Source organism: Peromyscus maniculatus, chromosome 3 (genome assembly GCF_049852395.1).
Source record: "Peromyscus maniculatus bairdii isolate BWxNUB_F1_BW_parent chromosome 3, HU_Pman_BW_mat_3.1, whole genome shotgun sequence".
Lineage (NCBI taxonomy): Eukaryota > Metazoa > Chordata > Mammalia > Rodentia > Cricetidae > Peromyscus > Peromyscus maniculatus.
In genome coordinates, this window is record NC_134854.1 from 23,969,497 (window position 1) to 23,996,155 (window position 26,659).

The window sequence follows — 26,659 nt, forward strand, 5'->3', positions numbered from 1 at the left end:
GTTAGCTAGTAACAAGCCTGAGTTATCTGCTGAGCATTTATATTCACATTCAGCCTCTGAGTTGGTTATTTGGGAAGTGGTAGGTGGGAAAGAAATGTCCAGCTACATATGAAGCCCAACATAGCACTGAAATGTCAACATAATACCTGACAAAGCTTAAAAAAGAATTCTAGACACACAAAACCAAAATCAAGCACAGCTTCTTGGTAGCTGCTTTTACTTGGGTGAGCTCTGTTTGCTGGCAGTGAGTGGAGGCACAGCTCCTTTAAGGATGGCTTCCAGGCTTGGTACAAGTGCAAAAACAGGCAGCTCTTTTGAGAGGCCCTGCTGCCACACACTTAAATGGTGTTTGTGAGCAATGGGCTGCATGCTATATGGTGGCAGTATGGACCCAGAAACTTCCCAGAGTTGGGACAGTAAACATAGCTCCCAGAGCTGGCAGTCAACTTACCTCCACCATGAGACTAGACTCACAGGGAACCAAGGGCGAGAAGCCAGCGCCAGAACACCATGATCTAAGTTACACAACAGTTTCTTTCTTTTCTTTTCTTTTTTTTTTTTTTTTTGCTCATACAGACAGAAAAGGTTATAGATACACAGTAAGGAGAGATGCAGATGGAAAAAAGCCTCTAAACAGGTTACAGTGTGTTTTAAAAATATATATAGGCTTGGGAGAGAGAAGAGAAAGTATATACAGTCTTAAATTCAAAATATAGATGGGAAATAATAAAGTCCTTAAAAAGTGGAGTAAAGTAATATAAAGGAAATAAGCCACATAAAGATGGAAAATAAGAGATTATTTTGTATATTATTGTGAATTATGTATATTATTGTGTTGTCTTTAAATTTTTTGACTGCTAAGAGACCTTGTATTATGGAAACTGCTAGATTAAACCAATGTATATATTTTTAAATTATCTTGATTTCAAAGTTTAAGTCAAAAGATATGTCTCTTTGTGTGGTGGTATTGTGTTCCCCAAAATATTGTGCACCCTAAAAAACTTATCTGGGGTCAGAAAACAGAACAGCCACTAGATACAGAGGCTAGAAAATGGTAACACTCACACCTTTAATCCTAGCATTCCAGAAGCAGAAATACGTCTGGATCTCTGTGAGTTCAAGGCCACACTGGAAACAGGCAGGCATGGTGACACATGCCTTTAATCCCAGAAAGTGAGTTTTTAATCCCAGGGAGTGATGGCAGAAAGCAAAAAGGTATATAAGGCGTGAGGACCAGAAACTAGAAGCTTTTAGCTGGTTAAGCTTTTAGGCTTTTGAGTAGCATTTCAGCTGAGATCCATTTGGATGAGGACTCAGAGGCTTCCAGTCTGAGGAAACAGGATAAGCTGAGGAATTGGTGAGGTGAGGAAGCTGTGACTTGTTCTGCTTCTCTGATCTTCCAGCATTCACCCCAATAACTGGCCTCAGGTTTGATTTTATAAATAAGACAATTTAAGATTCATGCTACATCTTTGGGAGAGAGGTTATGCTTTTGTTTCCACAGGAAATGAGAGGTTATGGATTCACTCTAGGTTAAGAAAAATCAGGTTTGATTAAGGACCCCCTGAAATCCTGGCTACAGACATAAAAAATAAACCTACAAAAACCACAAAACATGTAACATATATTTTAAGTGCTCAAACACATAATGAAAAGTCATCTTTGGCTGACTTGTGTACAATGCACAGTCTATACTTGTATTAATACAGATATGTATATTACCTTTAAAAGTTTGTGTATCTTCAGAGCAGAGAAACCAGACACTAACAAAAACTGGATTGCCCAGATGATCCAAAATCCAGAACATCTTCAAAGCTGCTGACTGAGATGATCCAGCCTCACAGACTACTACAGTCAGGACTTGACCATAATGCTGAATTTTCTCAGGGTTCCCAAAGATTACCAGCACCCCCAATCAACAGAAGTAGTCTAGAGAACTATGCCCACATTTCCATAAAATGGATTATAGATGTTTGTCTTTGTTTAGGGGGGTTGGTTGCAAATTATTATTGGTCTAACCAAAGGAGTTAGAGTCAAAGATCTTTTTCTAAAGAAAAAAAGGGGGTGGGATATAGAAATGATAGGATAAAAGGGTAGATTATTGAATCTATTTTATCCAAAAAACAACTATTAATCGTAAATATTTTACATTATTTTACATTAATATGGATTTGTATTTTAGTTTATTAATACAAATTTAAAGTTAATTTTGTTACACTATATGTATATTTCTACTTATTTGGGGTATTGTGCTTAAACAGCTCATTTAAAAATGTAATGTATAATTAAGAAATACAGATTAATAGTTATATATAATAGTCAAACTAGTAGTCATGTTAGGTATGTTTTCAAGGTCATACACAGATATATTTAGATAGATGGTCTTCAGACACTTCAAATACCTATATGTATATATTAATATGTTTAATAACCTAAGGCTTTTCATGACAGCGAGACATGTCTGCTTCTGGAAGCACTCATCTATTTGCTTTCTGGGCAATTCAACTTCCAGATGTGTTTAATGGTGGTGAAGGAACAGGGTGCAGGACAAATTTATCAATCAGTTTGGTACCCAGGGCCCAGGAGATAGAACACTCCAAAGTTTTATGGTGAGAGAAACTTGCTGATAACTAGAGCATCAGAAATGATAAACCAAGAATTACACTTTGCACATGGGTACTGAGTATGCATATCTCATCCCCACTGGACTTGCTCTTTCCACGGGTAAAGTTCCCTAGAGAAAGGAGGCATGGGTCTGAGCTTCTTCTCATGAAATGCTCATAAAAGATGCCTTCCGATACTTCTCATAAGTACTAGCCCAAAATACACACATGAGCCTGGACAGCCTTTGAGATTTCCCAACAGTGAGGCCTGGCCTCTGTGACCTCACATGAGAGTCACTGTCATGGTTAAAGGTGTGTGCTATATCTAAGGGCAGCAGAGTCAGAGTAGGCAGGGAATTGAACCAAGGAGAATGTGGGCAGGGATGCATTTCAGGTAACTGCAGAAAATTCTTTAGGTGAAGAAGTGATCTCACATCAGTATATGTAGTTGGCAAGGGGATTTCTGGAAAGGGGTTTTAAAGGCACAATTCAGTGTCTGAGGGGTTTTTGATGGACAAAACAGATGTGATCTTCAAAAGAATCATGATTCAAGGACCAGAAAAAGATCCTCACAAAGCATGGCCATGCATGACATACAGGGACAAGACACCATATACAAATTAAGGGAAGAATCCTTGTGAAGATCTGCACAGTCCTCAATGTCTTAGCAAGGCATCCTCAAGACACATAGATATTGGGGAAAATTATAAAGGCCACTCCACGTAGTTAAAAGGAAGATTTATTTAGTGGATGACTTACAAATGAAGGAATGGATAGGTCGCGGGGGGGGGGGGGTCTGGGGAAGGCGTATAGCAATCCAGCGGTGTTCTCTGGAGCTCTGCACAATCAATCTCCACCATCCAGGGTCCAGGCGCAGAGAGCGCGCCCAGAGCGAGCGCTTGCCCATCCAGCTCTCAGGTTTCCAGCACCTCCCCTCGCCCCGCCTCATAGGCGTGACAGTTGCCAGAGTCTCAATGGGGGTTGGAGCTTCCAGATCCAAGCTGGAATGGCTACCCACTACATCTCCCCCTTTTTGTCTAAATAAGAAGGTTCTAAACTAATACAAGACTATATACAAAGGAATGGTTATCAAATACTGTCCAGAAATAATGAGGGATAATGACCTAGATAAGATGTAACTACAACCAAAGCAAACAATATCAAGCAAGAAACACATTCTAAAATCCAGAGAAGTATAGAGCATAGGTAAACGGCATGTTATAAAGATCATTCAAAGGTGTCCTATCCTAAAGAACCTGAATCTAATACTTAATATGTTCTATCTAAGATATTATATATACTAAGTTGTAACTATAAATGCTAGTCTTCAATCCCATCAAAGACCTGAGAAGGAACATAATGGTACTTGAGAAATGGTAGACGGATGCAAGCAACTTCGGGAGTCTTGCAAGAGTAGACCAAGACAGCTGGCAGCCTGGACAGTCACCTAATGTTTCTCAGCATTGTTGGTGCATTCAAATTGGCTACAGGCCTAGAGTATCTGACAGACCATTTTCAGAAGCAGGATTTCTGAAAGACCATCTTACCCTGTCTTGGCAGAGTACAGTGGTCACTTTCCTTGTGTCCCGCTTGTCCAGAAAGGACAGCATTGCATTTGTACTGTCAGCCATCAAGGCAAGGGCAGTTCTTTGCCCCGTAGGCCATTTTGTGCCAAAAAGACAAACTTCCAAATGGAAATGTCTTAGAAGCCCAACATTGTCTCGGGATCAATTGGTGCAGCCAGGAGCAATTGTGCCTCACGTCAACAGAATTCTAAGTTATTTAAATGCCATATTCTCTAGGTCTATGAAGTGTTTGAAGATTACCTGTCCATCTGACCTATGTATCTGTAAATCTGGATAACCTAACTAACGTAACTATAGAGATGACAGGCATAGGTGACTATAAATCTATAAATCTTATCTACCGAAATAACCTAAGGACTAAGGCTTCACGTAAATAAGGTAAACAGTCTATAAGCAAATGTATGGAGAAGAACGATGACTTCAAAATTGTGACAATACACAAGATACTTATAACAGAGGTAGGAATATATAGTGTGATATGCAATATGACAATAATCTTAAATATATATCAATATACCAAATATATATAAAGTATGACATATATAAAGTATGACAGATATAAATTTACATTTGTATCAATATAAAAATGTTTCAAATAAGAGTAGAAATATATGTACATTATAACAAATATAGTTCTGTATTTGTATCAATATACAAATTATCTTAAACAGGAGTATAAAAATAGTTTACATTTGTATCAACATATAAGAATCTATAACAGTACAAATTACAGTGCAAATTGTCTAAGGTTGCTATTTTACCAAGTTTATTTACTAGTATATACAATGATTTACCATCATATCTTATACCTATCCGTTCCATTTCTTCCCCCCCCTTTTTTTTTTTACAATACTGAGTTAATATTTTCTTCCACCCCCAACCCTACAACCGTCATCCATAACCCTGAGAATTATGAAACCTAAGGGAGAAGGGGCGTCGTTTTCTTAGAATTGCTTCCTGCCGTTTAGGGGGTGATGTTATCTCTGTTGGGTACTGTGAGAAAGCTCAGATAGTTAAATCTCAGTTAGACTAACTGTAGGTTCTGCAGCAAGTTTTAGAGTAATGGGTAAGATTGTCTGAAATTCTGGCAAGAAGTGTAGTATGATGATGATTACCATGGCATCATTCTGGATTGGGTAGAGTTGTTGTTGTTGGGGCCCCATCTTCCTTCTGGTGACTTCTGAGATTGCTATTGGAAAAACTTATTTGTTATCAAAAATGGGAGGTTTGGATTTAAAGAGGACATAGCATGTAAGAAAGGATTCTGAGAAATCAAGAGTAAGCATGGAGAGAATTAGAATTTAGAAGACAATGGTCCCTTTTTATTGGTTTCCTTCTGTCTCACACCAGAGGGCTCTTCTGATATGGGACTGAAGAATCTCTTAAACTTTTCTTTTAGCAATATGCTTGGGTTTAGAGAAGGAGTGAGCCAATTCCATCTCCAAAGCCAGCTTGGCTATAATTGAATTGGAACCACAACTTTTCTAGATTGATAGAGAGAAAGATGTTAGACAGTGAGATTTTACCATGTGTAGATTGGTACCAATAGATTCTTCCTTTCTGCTGTAAACATCCGGATATCCAAGGCCTTATGAGTTTTGGAAGATGGGTATTTCCATTATCCTGGAAAGACAAAAACAGAACCCTACCCCACCCTTTGATTGTTAAATTTTTCTTACAACTTGTAGAGATGTCACATTGGTGGATGATCTTTTACTTCTCTTTATCAAGGGTTTTTTTCTGTTCGAATCGGATTTTTATTAATTTTGTTGGTATCCATAGCTTTTCTTCTCCTGCAGAAACAAAGGCAAAACCCCTTCCCCAACGTAGAACATATCCAGGCTCCCATTCTGAGGTAAGCACATCCTTGAAATAAACTGATTGGTTTAGCTCAGGAGTTTTGTCTGTCGTCCAATGTCTCTTCGCAGCTGTTGTTCCTTTCTCATTAGCATTGAGAAAATTCAAGGTTAATAAAGCACTATGCAGTCTATTTCTAGGAGTCATTGTTACCTGTTGCTGTTTATTTAGCATATCCTTTAAAGTTCGATTGGATCTCTCTATGACTGCTTGGCCTGTGGGATTGTGTGGTATACCTGTAACATGTTTTATATCATAATAAGCAAAGAACTGTCTCATTTTATTGGAGACATATGCTGGGGCATTGTCTGTCTTAATTTGTACAGGTATTCCCATGATGGCCATAACTTCTAATAGGTGTGTAATCACAGAATCAGCCTTTTCAGAACTCATAGGAGTTGCCCATTGAAATCCTGAATAGGTGTCAATGGTATGATGTACATACTTTAATCTTCCAAATTCTGCAAAATGAAACACATCCATCTGCCAAATTTCATTTCTTTGTATACCTTTTGGATTACTCCCTGCAGGTAATGGAGTTTGGTTATAGATGGAACAAGTAGGACATTTTTTTCACAATATCCTTAGCCTGTTGCCAAGTGATGGAGAAATCCTTCTTCAAACCTTTGCTATTTATATGGTGTTTCTTATGATATTCTGATGCTTCTAGCACATTACCTATTAGTAACTGATCAATCTCATCATTACCTTGTGCTAAAGGTCCTGGCAGACCTGTATGGGATCTGATATGTGTTATATATATAGGATGTTCCCTTTTCCTGATGATTTCCTGCAATTGTATGAATAATGAAGTTAATTCTGTATTATCAGGAATAAATTTAGCAGTTTCAATATGTAAAACAACTCTCTCTGCATATTGAGAGTCAGTGACTATATTGAGGGGTTCTGTGAAGTCCATCAGTACCATAAGAATGGCATACAGTTCTGCCTTTTGTACAGAGCTATATGGACTTTGCACCACTTTACTTAAGTCTCCTGATTTATATCCTGCTTTCCCTGATTTATTTGCATCAGTATAGAATGTGAGGACTCCAGAAATTGGCTTTTGTCGTACAATGTGAGGAAGGACCCATTCAGTCTTCTTTATGAATTCTATTCTCTTGCTTTTGGGATAGTGGTTGTTAATCTCTCCCAAAAAGTTACTGCAGGCTCTCTGCCAGTATTCATTATCTTTCCATAGTGATGAAATTTTCTCATTAGTTAATGGTACTACAATTTCTGCTGGGTCCATTCCTGTCAACTGGCGAAGTCTTAATTTACCCTTTTGAATCAAATCAGAGATCTTTTCTATATAAGTCTTTAATTTCTTATTTGGTTTACGTGGTAGGAATATCCATTCCAATATAATATCTTCCCTCTGCATCAAAATACCTGTTGGGGAATGTCTGGAGGGGAATATGACAAGAATGCATTTAAGTTCTGGATCCACACGATCCACATGTGCTTCTCGAATTGTCTTTTCTACTAGAGCCAATTCCTTCTCAGCTTCGGCTGATAATTCTCTTGGACTATTTAATTCTTTGTCCCCTTCTAGAGTATTAGCCAATTTTTTTAGTCCATCTTTGGGTATTCCCATGATACCCAGTAAGTTGGAAATGCTTCCTAATAACTTTTGAAAATCATTAAGAGTCTTCAATCTATCTCTTCTTAGTTGTACCTTTTGGGGTCTAATTTTTTGTAGCTCTATCTTATATCCTAAGTAATTAATAGAATCTCCTCTTTGTATTTTTTCAGGAGCAATTTGCAGTCCCCAGTGAGGCAAAACTTTTTTTACTTCTTCAAACATGCTTTCTAATGTATCTAACTTTGGATCAGCTAATAGGATATCATCCATATAGTGATAAATTATGGATTGTGGAAACTTTACACGAATTATCTCTAATGGTTTCTGCACAAAGTATTGACACAAAGTAGGGCTGTTTAACATTCCCTGTGGGAGGACCTTCCATTGATATCTCTTGACTGGCTGAGAATTATTATAATTAGGTACTGTGAAGGCAAATTTTTCTCTATCATTTTCCTGTAAGGGTATGGTAAAGAAACAGTCTTTTAAGTCAATAACTATTATAGGCCATTCTTTTGGTAGCATAGAGGGCAAGGGGATCCCAGTCTGTAGGGAGCCCATTGGCTGAATTACTTTATTAATAGCTCTCAGATCTGTCAGCATTCTCCAATTACCAGATTTTTTTTAATAACAAATACAGGAGAATTCCAAGGGCTGGTAGATTCTTCAATGTGTTGAGCATTTAACTGCTCTTGAACCAGCTGTTCTAAAGCTTGTAGCTTCTCTTTTGTCAAAGGCCATTGTCCAACCCAGACAGGTTTATTAGTTAGCCATTTTAAAGGTAAGGCAGTTGGTACTTCTGAGAGTTCAACAACAGTCGTGCTCTGTTTGTGAACAGCCTGAATGGTTGGTGACTGATTTTTATAGCATGTTATGATATTATTCCTAGAAACATGCATTGGTCTGTATTCCTTTTCTGAAAGTGTAGGAATTTTAATCTGGGTATTCCACTGTTGTAACAGATCTCGGCCCCAAAGATTTACTGCTACATTTGCTACATATGGCTTCAGCCTTCCTCTCTGTCCTTCTGGCCCCATGCATTCAACCCATCTCGAACTCTGTTTTATCTGAGATAGGGTGCCAATCCCTAACAGTTGGACATCTACCTCTTGAAGAGGCCAATTCGGATGCCATGATTTTGGTGTAATTATAGTCACATCTGCACCTGTGTCTACCAGGCCCTCCAGAACCAGGCCATTAATTCGAATTCTAAGCTTTGGTCTTTGTTCATTTATGGAAGTCTGCCAAAATATTTGTTTTACAGTGTTCTTTGTAAACTGTGATCCATCTATCAAAGCTGTTTTATCATCCATTGCAGTATCGGTTTTTACATTAGGCATTGGTTTATTCAGTTGTCCTGGAGAGGAATTTCTTCCACAGTGGCTGGGAATGTTCGTACTACATTTGATTTGGGGGCCTGCAAGAGGCCCCCTGAGGCGTTTCCCGCCAGTAAAGGGTTGCCTCATATATCTATTTTTGATCTGCACTCATTGGTCCAATGTTGGCCTTTGCCACACCTTCTACATAATCCAGGAGGTGGTTGGGGTCTCCTGTTTAGGCTATTCCTAGAAGGAGTATTACTTCTAGGAGTACCCCACGTACAGTTTTTACTTATATGACCTGGTGTACCACACTTAAAACATTTGGTAACACGGGGCCTTCTTTCACCTCTGGGATTTGTCTCTCCTATCCAAGCCTCATTACTGTAGTTAAGAGACTGAACACCATTAGTGTACTGAATCCATTCTTCCAAAGGAGCTGATCTGATCTTTAGTGGTGTAAGTATTCTTCTGCATTCTGCATTAGCATTGTCGAATGCCAAGGACTCAGTTAATACTTTTCTTAATTCTTTATCTGATATAGCTTTTGTTATAGCTGTGTTCAGCCTTTGTAAAAAATCAGTGAAAGATTCATGTGGTCCCTGAAATATCTTTGTGTATACCTCAGTTGGTTTTCCAGGTTCTGGAATTTTTTCCCAAGCATTTAGAGCTGCTGTACGGCATAGGGATATTGTATGCTCATCATAAGTGGCTTGTACATTCCTGTCAGCAAAACATCCCTCACCAAGTATTTGATCTTGGGAGATCACAAAACCTCTGAGTTTACCTTGTTGTTCTAAATTTTTTGCCTCTTCTCTCAACCAGCTCTTCCACTGTAGCTGCTGGCTATATTCTAGAACAGCTGAAATTAACTGATGCCAGTCATCTGGGATGATTCTATGTGTGGTAGACCATGAATTTAACATCTGTTTTACGTATGTGGAATGTATCCCATACGTAACTACTGCTTCCTTTATATTTTTAAAGTCCCTTGTTGAAATTGGTTGTAATGTATATGTCATATATGGCTCGGGGTGTGTGTCATCTGCTGGCTTCTCATGGACGATAACAGGATAAGCCATTGTATGAGAGCTGTTTGGAGATGTTACAACCTCTATGGTCTTGACCTTCTGCTTATTAGTTCCCTTGTCACGTTTACTGAGAGTTTCTTCTAGGGCTTGCAAACGAGCACCTAGGGTCTGTTCTAGGGAGTGAACCTCCTCTCTTGCAAGGGACTCCAGATTTCTCATGGAATCATAGACATTTTTATTTTCCTCAGAAGCACATGATTCCATGGACCTTATCTTATCAATTAATGATAATCTTTCTTCCTTATGCAATGTCTGAGTAGCCATAACTTCACTCTGGAGAGTTAGTGTTCTATCCATTAGATATTCATATTTATTATCAATAAAATCAATTTTGGGTACAAGCCTGTTCTGTAAATCCTGATTAGCAGATTCTAGAGAAAGAATCTTTTCCTGTAAGCCTTCATTACTATCTTTTAAAGCAGATTCCAGAAAGAGAATCTTTTTCTGTAAGCCTTCATTGCTATCTTTGAAAGCAGATTCTAGAAAGAGATTCTTTCTCTGTAAGTCTTCATTGCTATCTCTTAAAGCAGATTCCAGTAAGAGAATCTTTTTCTGTAAGCCTTCATTGCTATCTTTGAAAGCAGATTCCAGACAGAGAATCTCTTCTGTAAGTCTTCCTTGCCATCTCTTAAAGCAGATTCCAGAAAGAGAATCTTTCTCTGTAAGCCCTCACTGCTATCTTTGAAGGCAGATTCCAGAAAGAGATTCTTCTTCTGTAAGTCTTCATTGCCATCTCTTAAAGCAGATTCCAGAAAGAGAATCTTTTTCTGTAAGCCCTCACTGCTATCTTTGAAGGCAGATTCCAGAAAGAGACTCTTTTTCTGTAAGTCTTCATTGCTATCTTTTAAAGCAGATTCCAAAAAGAGAATCTCTTTCTGTAAGCCTTCCTTGCTATCTTTGAAGGCAGATTCCAGGAAGAGAATCTTTTTCTGTAAGCCCTCATTGCTATCTTTGAAGGCAGATTCCAGAAAGAGATTCTTTTTCTGTAAGCCTTCATTGCTATCTTTTAAAGCAGATTCCAGAAAGAGAATCTTTTTCTGTAAGCCTTCATTGCTATCTTTGAAAGCAGATTCCAGAAAGAGATTCTTTTTCTGTAAGTCTTCATTGCTATCTTTTAAAGCAGATTCCAGAAAGAGAATCCTTTTCTGTAAGCCTTCATTGCTATCTTTTAAAGCAGATTCCAGAAAGAGATTCTTTTTCTGTAAGTCTTTATTGCTATCTTTTAAAGCAGATTCCAGAAAGAGATTCTTTTTCTGTAAGTCTTCATTGCTATCTTTTAAAGCCTGTATCAGTCCCAATAATGACTCATCTTTGTTCTTATTATTAAAGCAGTGTTTGAACACTGTGTGAATTATTACGATGAATGCCAAAATGGTACAGGCCAAATATGCCTGAGGAAGGTCATATATTTCCAGGAGAATGTCATTCATCATACAGGCAAAAAGGTTTTTAAATTCTTGTGAGGTAATGTTGTCAGCCATATTACAAGAATTACTCAAAATTTGTTAGTCAATTTTAAGATGTAAAATTATCAAGTACTTTTACTTGAAATAAAATGCTGGTTTGCTTATCTTACCTTTCTGTGGTATGGGGGGTGTAGTAGCGCTTTTCAACCAGCAGGCGGCGCTGGTACAGCTCCAAAGCAGGGCCTGCTGGCGACCTTGGCTGGCGGCAGCTGGAGGCAGATGGCGGGATGGCCAGGAGCCGGGTGCGGATACCTCACTCGCAGCGGTTTTTCACTGGTCTCGGGGCTAAGCTAGGGAGCTGAGACTGGACTAGCTGCTCCCCTTTTCGAGAATGGACTGGTTATATGGAACTTTGCAGGCGGGTTTAGGTACCCGCCAGCCGGGGAACAGGCTGAGGGCAGGAGCCGCCCAGACCTTTGGAATTTGACCCACGTGGGCGCCAGATATTGGGGAAAATTATAAAGGCCACTCCACGTAGTTAAAAGGAAGATTTATTTAGTGGATGACTTACAAATGAAGGAATGGATAGGTCGCGGGGGGGTCTGGGGAAGGCGTATAGCAATCCAGCGGTGTTCTCTGGAAATCAATCTCCACCATCCAGGGTCCAGGCGCAGAGAGCGCGCCCAGAGCGAGCGCTTGCCCATCCAGCTCTCAGGTTTCCAGCACCTCCCCTCGCCCCGCCTCGTAGGCGTGACAGTTGCCAGAGTCTCAATGGGGGTTGGAGCTTCCAGATCCAAGCTGGAATGGCTACCCACTACACATAGAGGACTACCGTCTATTGTAACTACCTGTGATATTCCTTCATGGGAGGGTACCACAGGAAGAAAATGCAGCAAGATGTCTTGTTGGGACTCTCTTGTGGGTCTCACAACTCAGAAGCACCAAATATTCCACATGAGTTCATGGGCACTCTCCACCACATGGCCAGTGAGCTGTGCAACAAGAAGGTCTTTTCTAACTCTCTTTATTCCCCATATATTTCATCTTTCTATTTGTATAATGTAAATTTGTATCATCTGGATGGTGGGCTATAGATGTCTGTGTCTGTGCATGTTTCCCTGAGGACAGATCAATGACATGCCATAAAAGAACACCAATATTATCCTCTATAATTACCCACAAGTCTATTTATTGTTTTGTTTTTTCTCTTTTTTTTCAGAAATGATGACCATATATGAACACTAATGTAAACATATGTTTTGACCTCCAAGAACTCAGAGTGTTCCACTCCATCAGCTGTAAAGAAACTGGTGTGACCCAGAGGATGGCCAGACCCTCAATGGTAAGATATGTAGGCATGTCCCAGCAGCTCAATTGAAAGAAGCTTTTGTCACTTAAAAAAATAGTGTGAGTGGGCCTGAGCCTGACCCTGAAAGGCTGAGAGGATTGCAAAAAGTAATGTGGTGCTGAGATGATTCCTAACAATGAAGCCTATTGTTATATTTGGCCTGGGCCCAAAATGAGGAGAGATGTGGGCCAGGGCTACCCTAAAACCTGAAGAGTCCCAAGCCAAAAGAAGAAGAAATGTATAGATAGGTCCTATACCTATCTATAAACTTAAAGAGGCCCAGGCTGAAAAAAGAGATGTGGGCCTGGGCCTATCCCCAACCCTGAAGAGGCCTGGGCACAAACAAGAAGAGGTGTGGGTCTGGGCCTACTCTTGAACCTGAAGAGCAACAGCAGCAACAACAACAGAGGCAGCAACAACAGTAATAGCAGCTACAACAACAAGAACAACAGCTACAACCACAGCTACAACAACAGCAGGAACAACAACAATATCAGCAGCTACACCAAAGCAGCAGCAGCAGCAGCAGCAGCAACAACCACCACTTCTGTTAGCTCCTTTCACAAGCTGAACTGCTGCTCACTCCTTCCTCCTAGACAAGACTTGACAGAGGTCATACCTTCTCTCTTTGAGAACCAACGAGGAAAACTGAAATGAAATTATAAATATATAGAAAACAACTATAAGAACCTGTTGTTTTAATTCTGCTCTGCATCTATTATACAGTAATGCTTATAAAATTAGAAGAGAAAGAATGAAACCAAATATAAACAGACATACGCTAGAACAAGTAACAGCAAGACCCCAAGAAGCCATAGCTGAGCACAGGAATGCATCTGTGTAAACCTGGCAATTAGGAAGCTGAGTTCCAGTCCAGGCTGTGCTACAGAATAAGGCTCAGACTCAAAAAACGTAAATAAATATGTTTTGAAAAACTATATCGGTTGAAGTTAGATCCTTAACATGACAGCAACATGAATATTGTAGTTCACTGTGTGTCTATGGTGGTATATACAGAATTTGTCTTGTAACAGGGCTTCCTCTTTTTGACTGATAGTCTTCACCTGGCTCAGTTTAGAAACTGATGTTTAGATGCTGAAAAATTCCCATCAACAATTTCTTGTATAGTAACATTTTTTTTCCTTTTTTTAAATTAAATTTATTTTATTTTACAATTCCATTCAGTTCTACATATCAGCCATGGGTCCCCTGTTCTCCCCCCTCCCACACCCTCCCCTTACCCCCAGCACACCCCCCATTTACACCTCCTCCAGGGCAAATCCTCCCCTGAGGACTGCGATCAACCTGGTAGACACAGTCCAGGCAGGTCCAGTCCCTTCCTCCCAGCCTGAGCCAAGTGTCCCTGCATAAGCTCCAGGTTTCAAACAGCCAACTCATGCAATGAGCACAGGACTTGGTCCCACTGCCTAGTTGCCTCCCAAACTGATCAAGCCAATCAACTGTCTCACCTATTCAGAGGGCCTGATCCAGCTGAGGGCCTCTCAGCCTTTGGTTCATAGTTCATGTGTTTCCATTCATTTGGCTATTTTTTTCAATAATTGAGTAAAACCAAAATTTATTATAAGCCACAGTCATCCTAGGGACCTCCATGCTATATATATATATAAAACCTTCATGGTTCTATGGGTTGTGGTCTGATTGTTCTTTATTTTATATCTAGAATCCACTTATGAGTGAGTACATACCATGACTGTCTTTCTGGGTTTGGGTTACCTCACTCAGGATGATTTTTTCTAGTTCCATTCATTTGCCTGCAAATTTCATGCTTTCATTGTTTTTCTCTGCTGAGTAGTACTCCATTGTGCATATGTACCACATTTTTTTCATCCATTTTTCTGTTGATGGGCATCTAGGTTGTTTCCAGTTTCTGGCTATTACAAATAATGCTGCTATGAACATAGCTGAGCATGTATCTTTATGGTATGAATCAGCATTCCTTGGGTATATGCCCAAGAGTGGGATGGCTGGGTCTTGAGGTAGTTCAATTCCTAATTTTCTGAGAAGCTGCCATACTGATTTCCACAGAGGTTGTCCAAGTTTACATTCCCACCAACAGTGGAGGAGTGTTCCCTTTGCTCCACATCCTCTCCAACATTGACTGTCATTGGTGTTTTTGATCGTAGCTATTCTGACAGGTGTAAGGTGGTATCTCAGAGTCGTCTTGATTTGCATTTTTCTGATGATTAAGGATGTTGAGCATTTCTTTAAATATCTTTCAGCCATTTGTGATTCTTGTTTTGTGAATTCTCTGTTTAGCTCTTTAGCCCATTTTTTAATTGGACTGTTCAGTATTTTGATGTCTAGTTTCTTGAGTTCTTTATATACTGTGGAGATCAATCCTCTGTCAGATGTGGGGTTGGTGAAGATCTTTTCCCATTCTGTTGGCTTTTTGTTTTATTGACTGTGTCTTTTGCCCTGCAAAAGCTTCTCAATTTCGAGAGGTCCCATTTATTAATTGTCGTTCTCAGAGTCTGTGCTGTTGGTGTTTTATTTAGGAAATGGTCTCCGGTGCCAATGCGTTCAAGAGTGCTTCCTACTTTCTTTTCTATTAAATTTAGTGTAACTGGATTTATGTTCAGGTCTTTGATCCACTTGGACTTGAGTTTTGTGCATGGTGACAGATATGGATCTATTTGTAATCTTTTACATACTGACATCCAGTTATGCCAGCACCATTTGTTGAAGATACTTTCTTTTTTCCATTGTATAGTTTCGGCTCCTTTGTCAAAAACCAGGTGTTCATATGTGCATGGATTAATGTCAGGGTCTTCAATTCTATTCCATTGGTCTGTATGTCGGTTTTTATACCAGTACCATGCTGTTTTTATTACTATAGCTCTATAGTAGAGTTTGAGGTCAGGGATGGTAATGCCTCCAAAGGTTGCTTTATCATATAGGATTCTTTTAGCTATCCTGGGTCTTTTGTTTTTCCATATGAAGTTGAGTATTTTTCTTTCCAAGTCTGTGAAGAATTGTGTTGGGATTTTAATGGGGATTGCATTGAATCTGTAGATTGCTTTTGGTAAGATTGCCATTTTTACTATGTTAATCCTACCTATCCATGAGCATGGGCGATCCTTCCATTTTCTGATATCTTCTTCAATTTCTTTCTTTAGAGATTTAAAGTTATTATCAAAAAGGTCCTTCACTTGTTTAGTTAGTCTTATCCCAAGGTATTTTTACATTTTTTTTGTGGCTATTGTAAAGGGTGATGTTTCTCTGACTTTTTTCTCAGCCCTTTTATCATTTGTGTATAGGAGGGCTACTGATTTTTTTGAGTTGATCTTGTATCCTGCCACTTTACTGAAGGAGTTTATCAGCTGTAGGAGTTCCCTGGTAGAGTTTTTGGGGTCACTTATGTATACTATCATATCATCTGCAAATAGTGAAAGTTTGACTTCTTCCTTGCCAATTTGTATCCCTTTGATCTCCTTTTGTTGTCTTATTGCTCTAGCTAGAACTTCTAGTACTATATTGAATAAATATGGGGAGAGTGGACAGCCTTGTCTTGTTCCTGAATTTAATGGAATTGCTTTGAGTTTCTCTCCATTTAATTTGATGTTTGCTGTTGGCTTGCTATAAATTGCTTTTATTATGTTTAGAAATGTTCCTTGTATTCCTGATCTTTTTAAGACCTTAATCATGAAGGGGTGTTGGATTTTGTCAAAGGCTTTTTCAGCATCTAAGGAGATGATCATGTGGTTTTTTTCTTTCAGTTTGTTTATATGGTGTATTACATTGACTGATTTTCGTATGTTGAACCATCCTTGCATCCCTGTGATGAATCCTACTTGGTCGTGATGGATGATTGTTTTGATGTATTCTTGGATTTGGTTTGCCAATATTTTGTTGAGTATTTTTGCATCAATATTCATGAGGGGGATTGGTCTGTAGTTCTTTTTCTTTGTTGCATCTTTGTGTGGTTAGGGTATCAGGGTAATTGTAGCCTCATAAAAAGAGTTTGGTAGTGTTCCTTCTGTTTCTATTGTGTGGAACACTTTGAAGAGTATTGGTATTAGTTCTCCTTTGAAAGTCTGGTAGAATTCTGCACTGAAACCATCTGGTCCTGGGCTTTTTTTTGGTTGGGAGACTTTTGATGACTGTTTCTATTTCTTTAGGGGTTATTGGTCTATTTAAATGGTTTATCTGGTCTTGATTTAATTTTGGTATGTGATATTTATCCAGAAAATTGTCCATTTCTTCCTGGTTTTCCATTTTTGTGGAGTACAGGTTATTGAAGTATGATCTGATGATTCTCTGGATTTCCGCGTTGTCTGTTGTTGTTATGTCTCCCTTTTCATTTCATTTCTGATTTTGTTAATTTGCGTGCTCTCTCTTTGCCTTTTGGTTAATTTGGCTGGGGGTTTGTCTATCTTGTTGATTTTTTCAAAGAACCAACTCTTTTTTTTTTTTTTTTTTTTTTTTTGGTTTTTCGAGGCAGGGTTTCTCTGTGTAGCTTTGCGCCTTTCCTGGAACTCGCTTTGGAGACCAGGCTGGCCTCGAACTCACAGAGATCCGCCTGCCTTTGCCTTCCGTGTGCTGGGATTATAGGTGTGCACCACCACCGCCCGGCCCAACTCTTTGTTTCATTGATTTTTTTGTATTGTTCTCTTGTTTTCTATTTCGTTGATTTCAGTCCTCAATTTGATTATTTCCTGGCGTCTATTTCTCCTGGGTGAGTTTGTTTCTTTTTGTTCTAGAGCTTTCAGTTGTGCTGTTAATTCATTGGTATGTGATTGCTCCAACTTCTTTATGTGTGCATTTAGAGCTATGAATTTTCCTCTTAGCACTGCTTTCATAGTGTCCCATAAGTTTGGGTATGTTGTACTTTCATTTTCATTGAATTCTAGGAACTCTTTAATTTCTGTCTTTATTTCTTCCTTGACCCATTGATGTTTCAGGTGGGCATTATTCAGTTTCCATGAGTTTGTGGGTTTTCTATAATTTTTGTTGTTACTGAGTTCTAACTTTAAGGCATGGTGGTCTGATAAGATACAGGAGGTTATTCCAATTTTTTTGTATCTGTTGAGATTTGTTTTGTGTCCAAGCATGTGGTCAATTTTTGAGAAGGTTCCATGGGGTGCTGAGAAGAAGGTATATTCTTTTGTGTTAGGATGGAATATTCTGTAGATATCTATTAGGTCCATTTGAGTCATAACATCTGTTAGGTCCTTTATTTCTTTGTTAAGTTTCAGTCTGGTAGATCTATCTTTTGGTGAGAGTGGTGTGTTAAAATCTCCCACTACTAATGTGTGGGGTTTGATGTGCCTTTTAAACTTTAGTAGTGTTTCTTTTATGAATGTGGGTGCTTTTGTATTTGGAGCATAAATGTTTAGAATCGAGACTTCATCTTGGTGGATTTTTCCCGTGATGAATATGTAATGTCCATCCTGGTCTCTTTTGATTGATTTTAGTTTGAAGTCTATTTTATTAGATATTAGGATAGCTACACCAGCTTGTTTATTAGGTCCATTTGCTTGAAAAGCCTTTTCCCAGCCCTTTACTCGGAGGTAGTGTCTGTCTTTGAAGTTAAGGTGTGTTTCTTGTATGCAGCAGCAGATGGATGGGTCCTGTTTTCTTATCCATTCTGTTAGCCTGTGTCTTTTTATAGGTGAGTTGAGACCATTGATATTGATGGATATTAATGACCAGTGATTGTTAATTCCTGTTACTTTTTGTGGTTGTGTTGTGTTGTCCTTCTGTGGTGTATGTTGGTGTGGGATTATCTATTGCTTGATTTTTCATGGATGTGTTTAGCTTCTTTGGGTTGGATTTTCCCTTCTAGTGCTTTCTGTAGGGCTGGGTTTGTGGATAGGTATTGATTAAATCTGGTTTTATCCTGAAATATTTTATTTACTCCACCTATGGTGATTGAGAGTTTTGCTGGGTATAATAGTCTGGGTTGGCATCCGTGGTCTCTTAGTGTCTGCATAAGATTTGTCCATGATCATCTAGCTTTCATAGTCTCTATTGAGAATTCTGGTGTTATTCTGATGGGTTTGCCTTTATATGTTACTTGGTCTTTTTCCTTTGCGGTTCTTAATATTTTTTCTTTGTTCTGTGTGTTTAGTGTTTTGATTATTATGTGGCGAGGGGACTGGTTTTTTTTGGATCCAGCCTATTCGGTGTTCTGTAAGCTTCTTGTATCTTTATAGGTATTTCTTTCTTTAGGTTAGGATTTGTTGTTATGATTTTATTGAATATATTTTCTGTGCCTTTGAGTTGGTATTCTTCTCCTTCTTCTATCCTTATTATTCTTAGGTTTGGTCTTTTTATGGTGTCCCAAATTTCCTGGACGTTTTGTGTTACGACTTTTTAGTCTTTAGTGTTTTCTTTGACTGACCAATCTATTTTCTCTATTGTGCCTTCAGTGTCAGAGATTCTCTGTTCCATCTCTTGCAATCAGTTGGTTATGCTTGTTTCTGTAGTTCCTGTTTGTTTAGTCAGGATTTCTATTTCCAGCATTCCCTCAGCATGTGTTTTCTTTATTGTCTCAAATTCATTTTTCAGATCTTGGAATGTTTCTTTCATCTGTTTAATTGCTTTTTTTTTCTTTTTTTTGGCTTTCTTTGATTTTTTCCCATTTTTTGTTCGTTTTTTCTTCCATTTCTTTAAGGGAGTTTTTTATTTCCTCTTTAATGGAGTTTTTCATTTCCTCTTTAAGGGAAGTTTTTATTTCCTCTTTAATGAAGTTTTTCATTTCCTCTTTTATTGAATTTTTTTTCCTCTTTAAGGGAGTTTTTCATTTCCTCTTTAAGGGAAGTTTTTATTTCCTTTTTAAGAGAATGTGTTATTTCTTCTTTAAGGGCCTCTATCATCTTCTTAAAGTCATTTTTAGGGTTGATTTCTTCTGTTTCTTCTGTCTTGGTATGTTCAGGTCTTGCAGGTGTAGAATCACTACATTCTGATGTTGCCATATAGGTCTTTATGTTGTTGCCTGTATTTTTGCACTGGTGTCTACTCATCTCTTCCTCTGTGCGGTGCTGGTGGTGTCTGTGTCTGAGAGTGCCTCTCTTGTTCTAATCTTTAGTCTTGGTTTAGTAGGGGTTCTTGGTTAAATTGGTGCTATTGGGCTGTTTCTTCAGGGGCAGCTGATCTCAGTTGGTGAAGTATATACTTATGATTCTGGTGATCTGGTTTGGTGGCTGGGCAGCGCCTTCTTCTGTGTTCCCAGGTCACGTTTTGTTCATTCGTCAACTCCTGAGCTGATCTTGTTTCTTCAGACTTCAAACTGTAGGCATCTGAATCCTCTCCCAGATGGGTTTCAGCTGAGCAGGGTAGTCTCACCAACACCTCCAAGTTGTTGGGTTTCACAGGATCAGCAGCTGGGCCCTGGGTTGTCCTCAGATGGAGTGTTCACATTCGTTCTGGTTCCATCCCACGGAGATAGCTTCTTCCCTGGGTGTTGGGGTTAGAGGTGTCCCTGTTCCAAGCTTTTGATTAAGAGTTTGTTTTCACTAGTTCTTCAGAGGGTAATAGCTCTGTTTCTGGTCTTTATTGCGACTGTGTTTCCGCTGCCGCCTGCTGTGCCTGCCTGCCTCCACTCTGGGCCTGTCTGCCTCTGCAGGCCTGCCACTGCCGGGCCTGTATGTCTCTGCCAGCTGCCACCGCCGGGCCTGTCTACCTCTGCGGGCCGCCGCTGCGGGCCTACCTGCATCTGCTTGTCTCCGCCGCTGGGCCTGTCTCTCATTTTTTGACCTATAGCTAATTATTGCTTAGCACAGCTTTCATGCATATACCTGAAATTCTGTGATTGCAAAAATGCAATTACTGTCTATTTTATTGTATAAGATGGCATATGAAGTATTACCATACTGTGCACACTCTTCAAATAAATCCTTTTTAACAGGTAAGTTTTAAAAATTGGACTAGCTATGATGGTGCATACCTTTAATCCCAACACTCCAGAGGCAGAGGCAGGTAAATCTTTATGATTATAAGGTCACCCTGGTCTACATAGAGAGTTCAGGCTTACCAGGGCTATATCTTAAAAAAGATCAATAACGTAATTTTTATATCTATATTTTTATATCTATATATGATCTATATTTAAAATTTTTGATCTTTTAACATTTCAACATTTGAGATTTATGGTATTCTGAGTTGTGTCTTTTGGGGTTATCCTGTAAGGGCTAAAGGTAACCTGTAAGTCCCACTTGCCCAAGGACAGAGAACGTACTGGAATGCTGGGGTCTGTTGTTCTTGAGAGATAATCAGTCATGTAGTTCTACTTCAATAAACAAAGTTGGTTGCTCCAGCTACACAGGATGTGCTTGCTCATATGTATGCATAGGTGGGAACTACGTAGGCAGGAAGTATGTCCGGTTGTATGCTTGCCCCAAGTGGACAAAGGTGGGAAGTACCATAGCTTTGTGGGTTTGGCCTTTATAGGCTCCTGACCAACATAGCTTGAGAAGCCATTATCTGGGAATCCTAGGTATGGGCCTGGCCAGTGTCCTTCTCCCTGGCCAGTATTAAATAAAGCTTGCTTTAATTGGATAATTGTGGGACTCTTTCTCCTCGCCATTTTCAGGTTTAGCAACGGCCTGAACTCACTCCACTACATCAAGCAGTAGCACACAGGACAGGCCTGGAAATAGGGTGATCCATGTTCCTGCTGCAGTAACACAGAGCCTCAATGATGAGGCTCTTACCTAGAGCAGTGGTGTAGCTAGAGTTTTCTTGCCTTGCCCACAGTCAGGACAAATCTTTGTCACCCACCAGTCCCACAGCTGCTCAGACCCAACCAAGTAAACACAGAGACTTATATTGCTTACAAACTGTATGGCCGTGGCAGGCTTCTTGCTAACTGTTCTTATAGCTTAAATTAATCCATTTCCATAAATCTATACCTTGCCACATGGCTGGTGGCTTACTGGCGTCTTCACATGCTGCTGGTCATGGCGGCAGCTGGCAGTGTCTCTCTGCCTCAGCCTTCCGCTTCCCAGAATTCTCCTCTCTCCTTGTCCCACCTACTTTCTGCCTTGCCACTGGCCAATCAGTGTTTTATTTATTGACCAATCAGAGCAATTTGACATACAGACCATCCCACAACATCTCTTTTCTTTTTTTAAAAAGGAAGATTTTAACTTTTACACATCTTCAAAGCCAGCTCTGATTGGTCAATAAGCAAGTGAAGGAACTGTATGATAAGAACTTTAAGAAACTTTCTCTGAACTTTCTCTGAAGAAAGAAATTGAAGAAGATATCAGAAAATGAAAGATCTCCCATGTTCATGAATAGGTAGGATTAACATAGCAAAAATGGCAATCTTACCAAAAGCAATCTACAGATTCAATCCAATCCCCATCAAAATCCTAATACAAAACAAACAAACAAACAAACAAAAAACAAAAAACAAAAAACAAAAAAAACACCTAATACAATTCTTCAAAGACTTGGAAAGAACAATATGCTGTGGGATGGTCTGTATGTCAAATTGCTCTGATTGGTCAATAAATAAAACACTGATTGGCCAGTGGCAAGGCAGGAAGTAGGTGGGACAAGGAGAGAGGAGAATTCTGGGAAGCGGAAGGCTGAGGCAGAGAGACACTGCCAGCTGCCGCCATGACCAGCAGCATGTGAAGACGCCAGTAAGCCACCAGCCATGTGGCAAGGTATAGATTTATGGAAATGGATTAATTTAAGCTATAAGAACAGTTAGCAAGAAGCCTGCCACAGCCATACAGTTTATAAGTATTATAAGCGTCTGAGTGATTATTTTATATGTGGATTGTGGGACTGTGGGGCTTGGTGGAAACTGGAGAGAAGCCCTCCAGCTACACAGTGGCAATGAAGACAGACTACTAAAGATTTGGTGACTGCTGTACAGAAGGAGTAAAATGGCATACAGACCTCCCTATCTAGGCACTACAGGAAGGCTTGCTGGCAGAGCCGTGGGAAGAGACTAGTTTGGGGTTTACTGACCCTCTAAGATAAAATGGGCGCTCTCTAGGTAGAAATGTCTAGAAGGCAGATGGGGTGTCTTACTCCCTCCTGAGGCCCCTGCCTTGCAGTTTCGTCTCATCCACTGCACTGTCCTCTCCAAGCTTAGCCAAGAACCCCGGCTCTTACCTGGTTTGAATAAATAAATATAACTGTTTATTTAGGACCTCATGTTAAAGATCAGGAAGGAGGGTTAAATTTGGAAGACGTTTTATTGATATCAATATATGATATTGATATAGAAGACACAGGAGTGAGTGTGATACAAATCTAACAAGCAAACTATCAGAACGGGGGTTTGGGGACCTCTGGTCTCAGTTTATTTATTTTTTATTGTTAATTCAATAAAATAGAATTTTAGTCTTAATTTTGTTGCTGGAAACATTTTACTGCAGCCATTATGAGCTCCTCCGGGTGGGCTCTTGTCCTTCCAGGACACCACCACCTTTTGACTAAAAACACATTCAATGTATTTTATGTTTTTGATATCCTTTTCTTTTCTGAATTATCTTCTTAGTAAGTGATTTAGAGATTTCTTTAGCATCTAACCCGACTGTGTTTGAACAGTTTGTCTCCCTCTAACTGCAGTGTCTGTTCTCATTAGCAATCATAATGTGTCCCCATTGCCAACACAGAGCGGTGCAAACTCTAACCCCAAGCCTGGACGTTCCTCTTCTTAGCGGGGACATCTTCTGACTTCTGTTGCCACCTCAATAAGATCTCATCGTTTGAATGGCACACTCACAGGAACAGCACAAAAGACAGATGCTAACAACAGGTGCTCCCATGTGGACAACCAGGAAAAGCAGTGAGCTGATGGCATCCACTGTGTGATTAAAAAAGGCTACAAACACCCGCTAACTGCTGTCAATAAGAAATTTTCTTTTTTCTTTCCCAGTACAAAGGCTGGTAGTTCAGGAAAGTTCAACAGGTTTGTTCCCAATGGTCTTAAAGTTGAGCTGCTCAAGTTGACTCAATGAGACCCAGACTTGCACACACAGAGGAAAGCGGAAAATGACCAATACTTGATCCCCACCTCCCTTTTTTCCACTTAAAATTACATCTGTGATATATATATATATATAAAATAAATATATATAAAATATATACATATATTTATACACATATATTTATACATATATACATACATATATACATATATTTATACATATATACATATATGTGTATATACATATATACACATGTGTGTAATAAATATATATATATAAAACATATATGTGTAGTTTTTTGCTCCCATTGGAAGAAACACCCTGGTATTCAGAACTGCCAATGAATGTGAAGAACAGAGGTTTTGGAGTGCATGTGTGAACTGTTTCTCGCTGGGTTGGCCTGGGAAGCAACTTTTCCTTGCATGCCCGTGCCCTTTGGCACAGCTGTTGCACATCTGCACAGAAAGTGTATGAGTTGGGGGCCTGGGATGGGTACCTTCCCCCTCATTTTGTATTGGTTAACTGAGACAAAGAAAGGGGAGTTAACAGGTTCATACCTTCAGGTCAACAGGTCCAGAACTGGCCTTGAATTTATCTGACCAGCCTGGACCAGTCATTTGGAGGGGGAAGGGCTGCTGGTGGAGAAGATAATGCCTGTCAGGCCTTAGTCTTCGTGCCAGGAGAGTGAAGAAAAAGCCAGAAGTTTGCTAGCTTTGTTACTTATTAGTGGCCTCGCTACCTATCTGTGTAGCTGCTGGGCTCTTATTTCCCCCTCTCAGAGGTCACCCTAACTGTTTCTGGAGTTTTTGGGGAAAGTGTAGACTACTCTGCTTAAAGCTGGCAAAAGGGGCATCGTAGGAAGGGGCCAGCAGTCAGAGTCCCTCCCAGGAGGGTTGGTCTAAGGGGCAATGGTGGAACTCAGTCAGTGGTGGAGATCCACAGTGGAGAACTGCCAGTTGAGGTTAGCACATCTCCTTAAGGTGTGTGACGCTGGTGAAGAGGTGCCTTTGCTTGGGTTCATAACTGGATTCCTGAGTGACTTGGGAGGAACTGAGAGAATCAGAGAACTGAGAGGGAGAAGGAGGATTTTGGCTAGAGAACTTGAGGACGAGCCAGAGAAGAGAGAACAGAAGAACTAGATGGGGAAGAACTAGATTAGAGGGCTAGAAGAGAGTACCAGAGGAACAAGATGGAAGATAAAGAAGAGCCAGATGAGGAAGAACAAGATGAGGAAGAACAAGATGAGGAAGAAGGAGATGGGATTGGAGCTAAAATGGGAAGGAACTAGATGGATGAGAACCTAGATGGGGCAGAACTAAGACGAGAGAATTAAGATAGAACTTAGAGGGCACAGCAGATAAATGTAGAGAGGAATCAGGCAAGAAAGGAGCTAGGCATGAGAGCAGAATAGAAGCTGTGTAGAGAGAGAACCATCACAGATTAATAAAGCATATGAACTTCGGAGTTTCGTGTACATAGATTCATTTCTTATCTTCAAGGATTAAATTATCAGCTGGTTGTAGATTCTTCCCAGACCCTGGGAGGGGACTATCAAGGGGCTGGGCCCTCTTAATCCCCAATAGGAACCTATGTGGTGATATTTTATTTGTGCTGAAATGTGATATTTTATTTGTATGTTAATAAATAAAGTTTGCCTGGAGATCAGAGGTCATAGTCAGCCATAAGCAGAAGTCAGGTGTTGGTAGCACACGCCCTTAATCCCAATCACATGGCAGGCAGAGTCTCTGGATGTTCAAGGACACAGCCAAATGTGGTGATACTTGCCTTTAATCCAAGTACCAACCATAGAGACCTGGAGGTCTGTATAGACAAGCAGTGATGAGAAAGTGATGTGGCTGGGCTTAGAGACAATGAGAAGGCAGAACACAAGGCAATAAAGGCACAGGTTAGACAGGAAGTTCTCTTGGGAAGCTATGGCGATGTGGTGAGCTAAGGTTAGTTGGCGGCTATTGCTCTGATCTCTATGGCTTGCACCTCTGTATTTGGCTCTGTGTTTCTTATTTAGTAAGACAGTTTAGAAATTCATCTACAAGCCTGGTGAAGTCTAGATCCCATTCTTCTTGAGGACACAAGCAGACACCAGCCTCTAATTGACAGTCTAAGAAAGAAATGCACTCCACTGGGGCTTGTCTTGTAAGATATCCTGGGGTGCCCTATGAGCTCCACTCAGGTATCCCAAATAATTTCCCTTAAATCCGTGAGTTTGGTAATAGGATACTGGTAGCTTCTTTAATCAGAGAACATGGGTGGTCAGGGTACAGAGGTCATGTTAGGATTGTGAAAAGTGATCTTTCAGAGTGAGCATGTTCCATAGTTGGTAAAACAAAAAACAAACAAACAAAAAACAAAAACAAAAAAACAAACCACTTTACATTTGGCCCCAGTGTTTGAGAAGGTGGGCCTGTTTGTCTTAGCTGCAGGAGGGGCAGCAGTGTTGAATTGAGCGTCATGAAGTCCTATGGCTGAGCAGCATTCTTCTTATCAAGGAGAAATCATTAGTGAGAGGTCGTTGTCTAAATGATGTCTCACAAGGTTAGCCTTATGTCTGAGCACTGTAGTCCCTTGTACTCTTAAAGAACTGAATCTAACATTTTAATCCTTGATTATACTTTTCTGCTGAGCACTTAAGGCGACACAGGTGGTCAAAATTCATAACTTTCTTGACATGCAGTGTTGGCGCACACCTTTAATCCCAGCACTCGGGAGGCAGAGGCAAGCGGATCTCTGTGAGTTCCAGGCCAGCCTGGTCTACAGAGCAAGATCCAGGACAGGCACCAAAACTACCCAGAGAAAGCCTGTCAAGAGGATCTAGTCCTCAGGGGCACTCGGACTTGGAGGAACTCTTGCTTCTCTAGCTTTCCTTTTACTAGTTATGCACCCAAGGCCTTGCTTGATTTGGAGGGATTTTTCCTGTGTGTCGATCCTCC

The 26,659-nt window shown here is 39.9% G+C and overlaps 1 protein-coding gene across 1 annotated transcript in view; it reads left to right on the forward strand.

The window, feature by feature from the left end:
- LOC121826739 (oxaloacetate tautomerase FAHD1, mitochondrial-like) overlaps positions 1 to 13,733 on the forward strand; it is a 37,674-nt gene extending 23,941 nt beyond the window's left edge. The window contains exon 2 of the mRNA XM_076566251.1: positions 12,667 to 13,733. Within this exon, the coding sequence (XP_076422366.1) occupies positions 12,667 to 12,692 (26 nt within the window). The 3' untranslated portion in view covers positions 12,693 to 13,733. The remainder of the gene's footprint in view (positions 1 to 12,666) is intronic.
- The last annotated feature ends 12,926 nt before the right edge of the window (positions 13,734 to 26,659 follow it).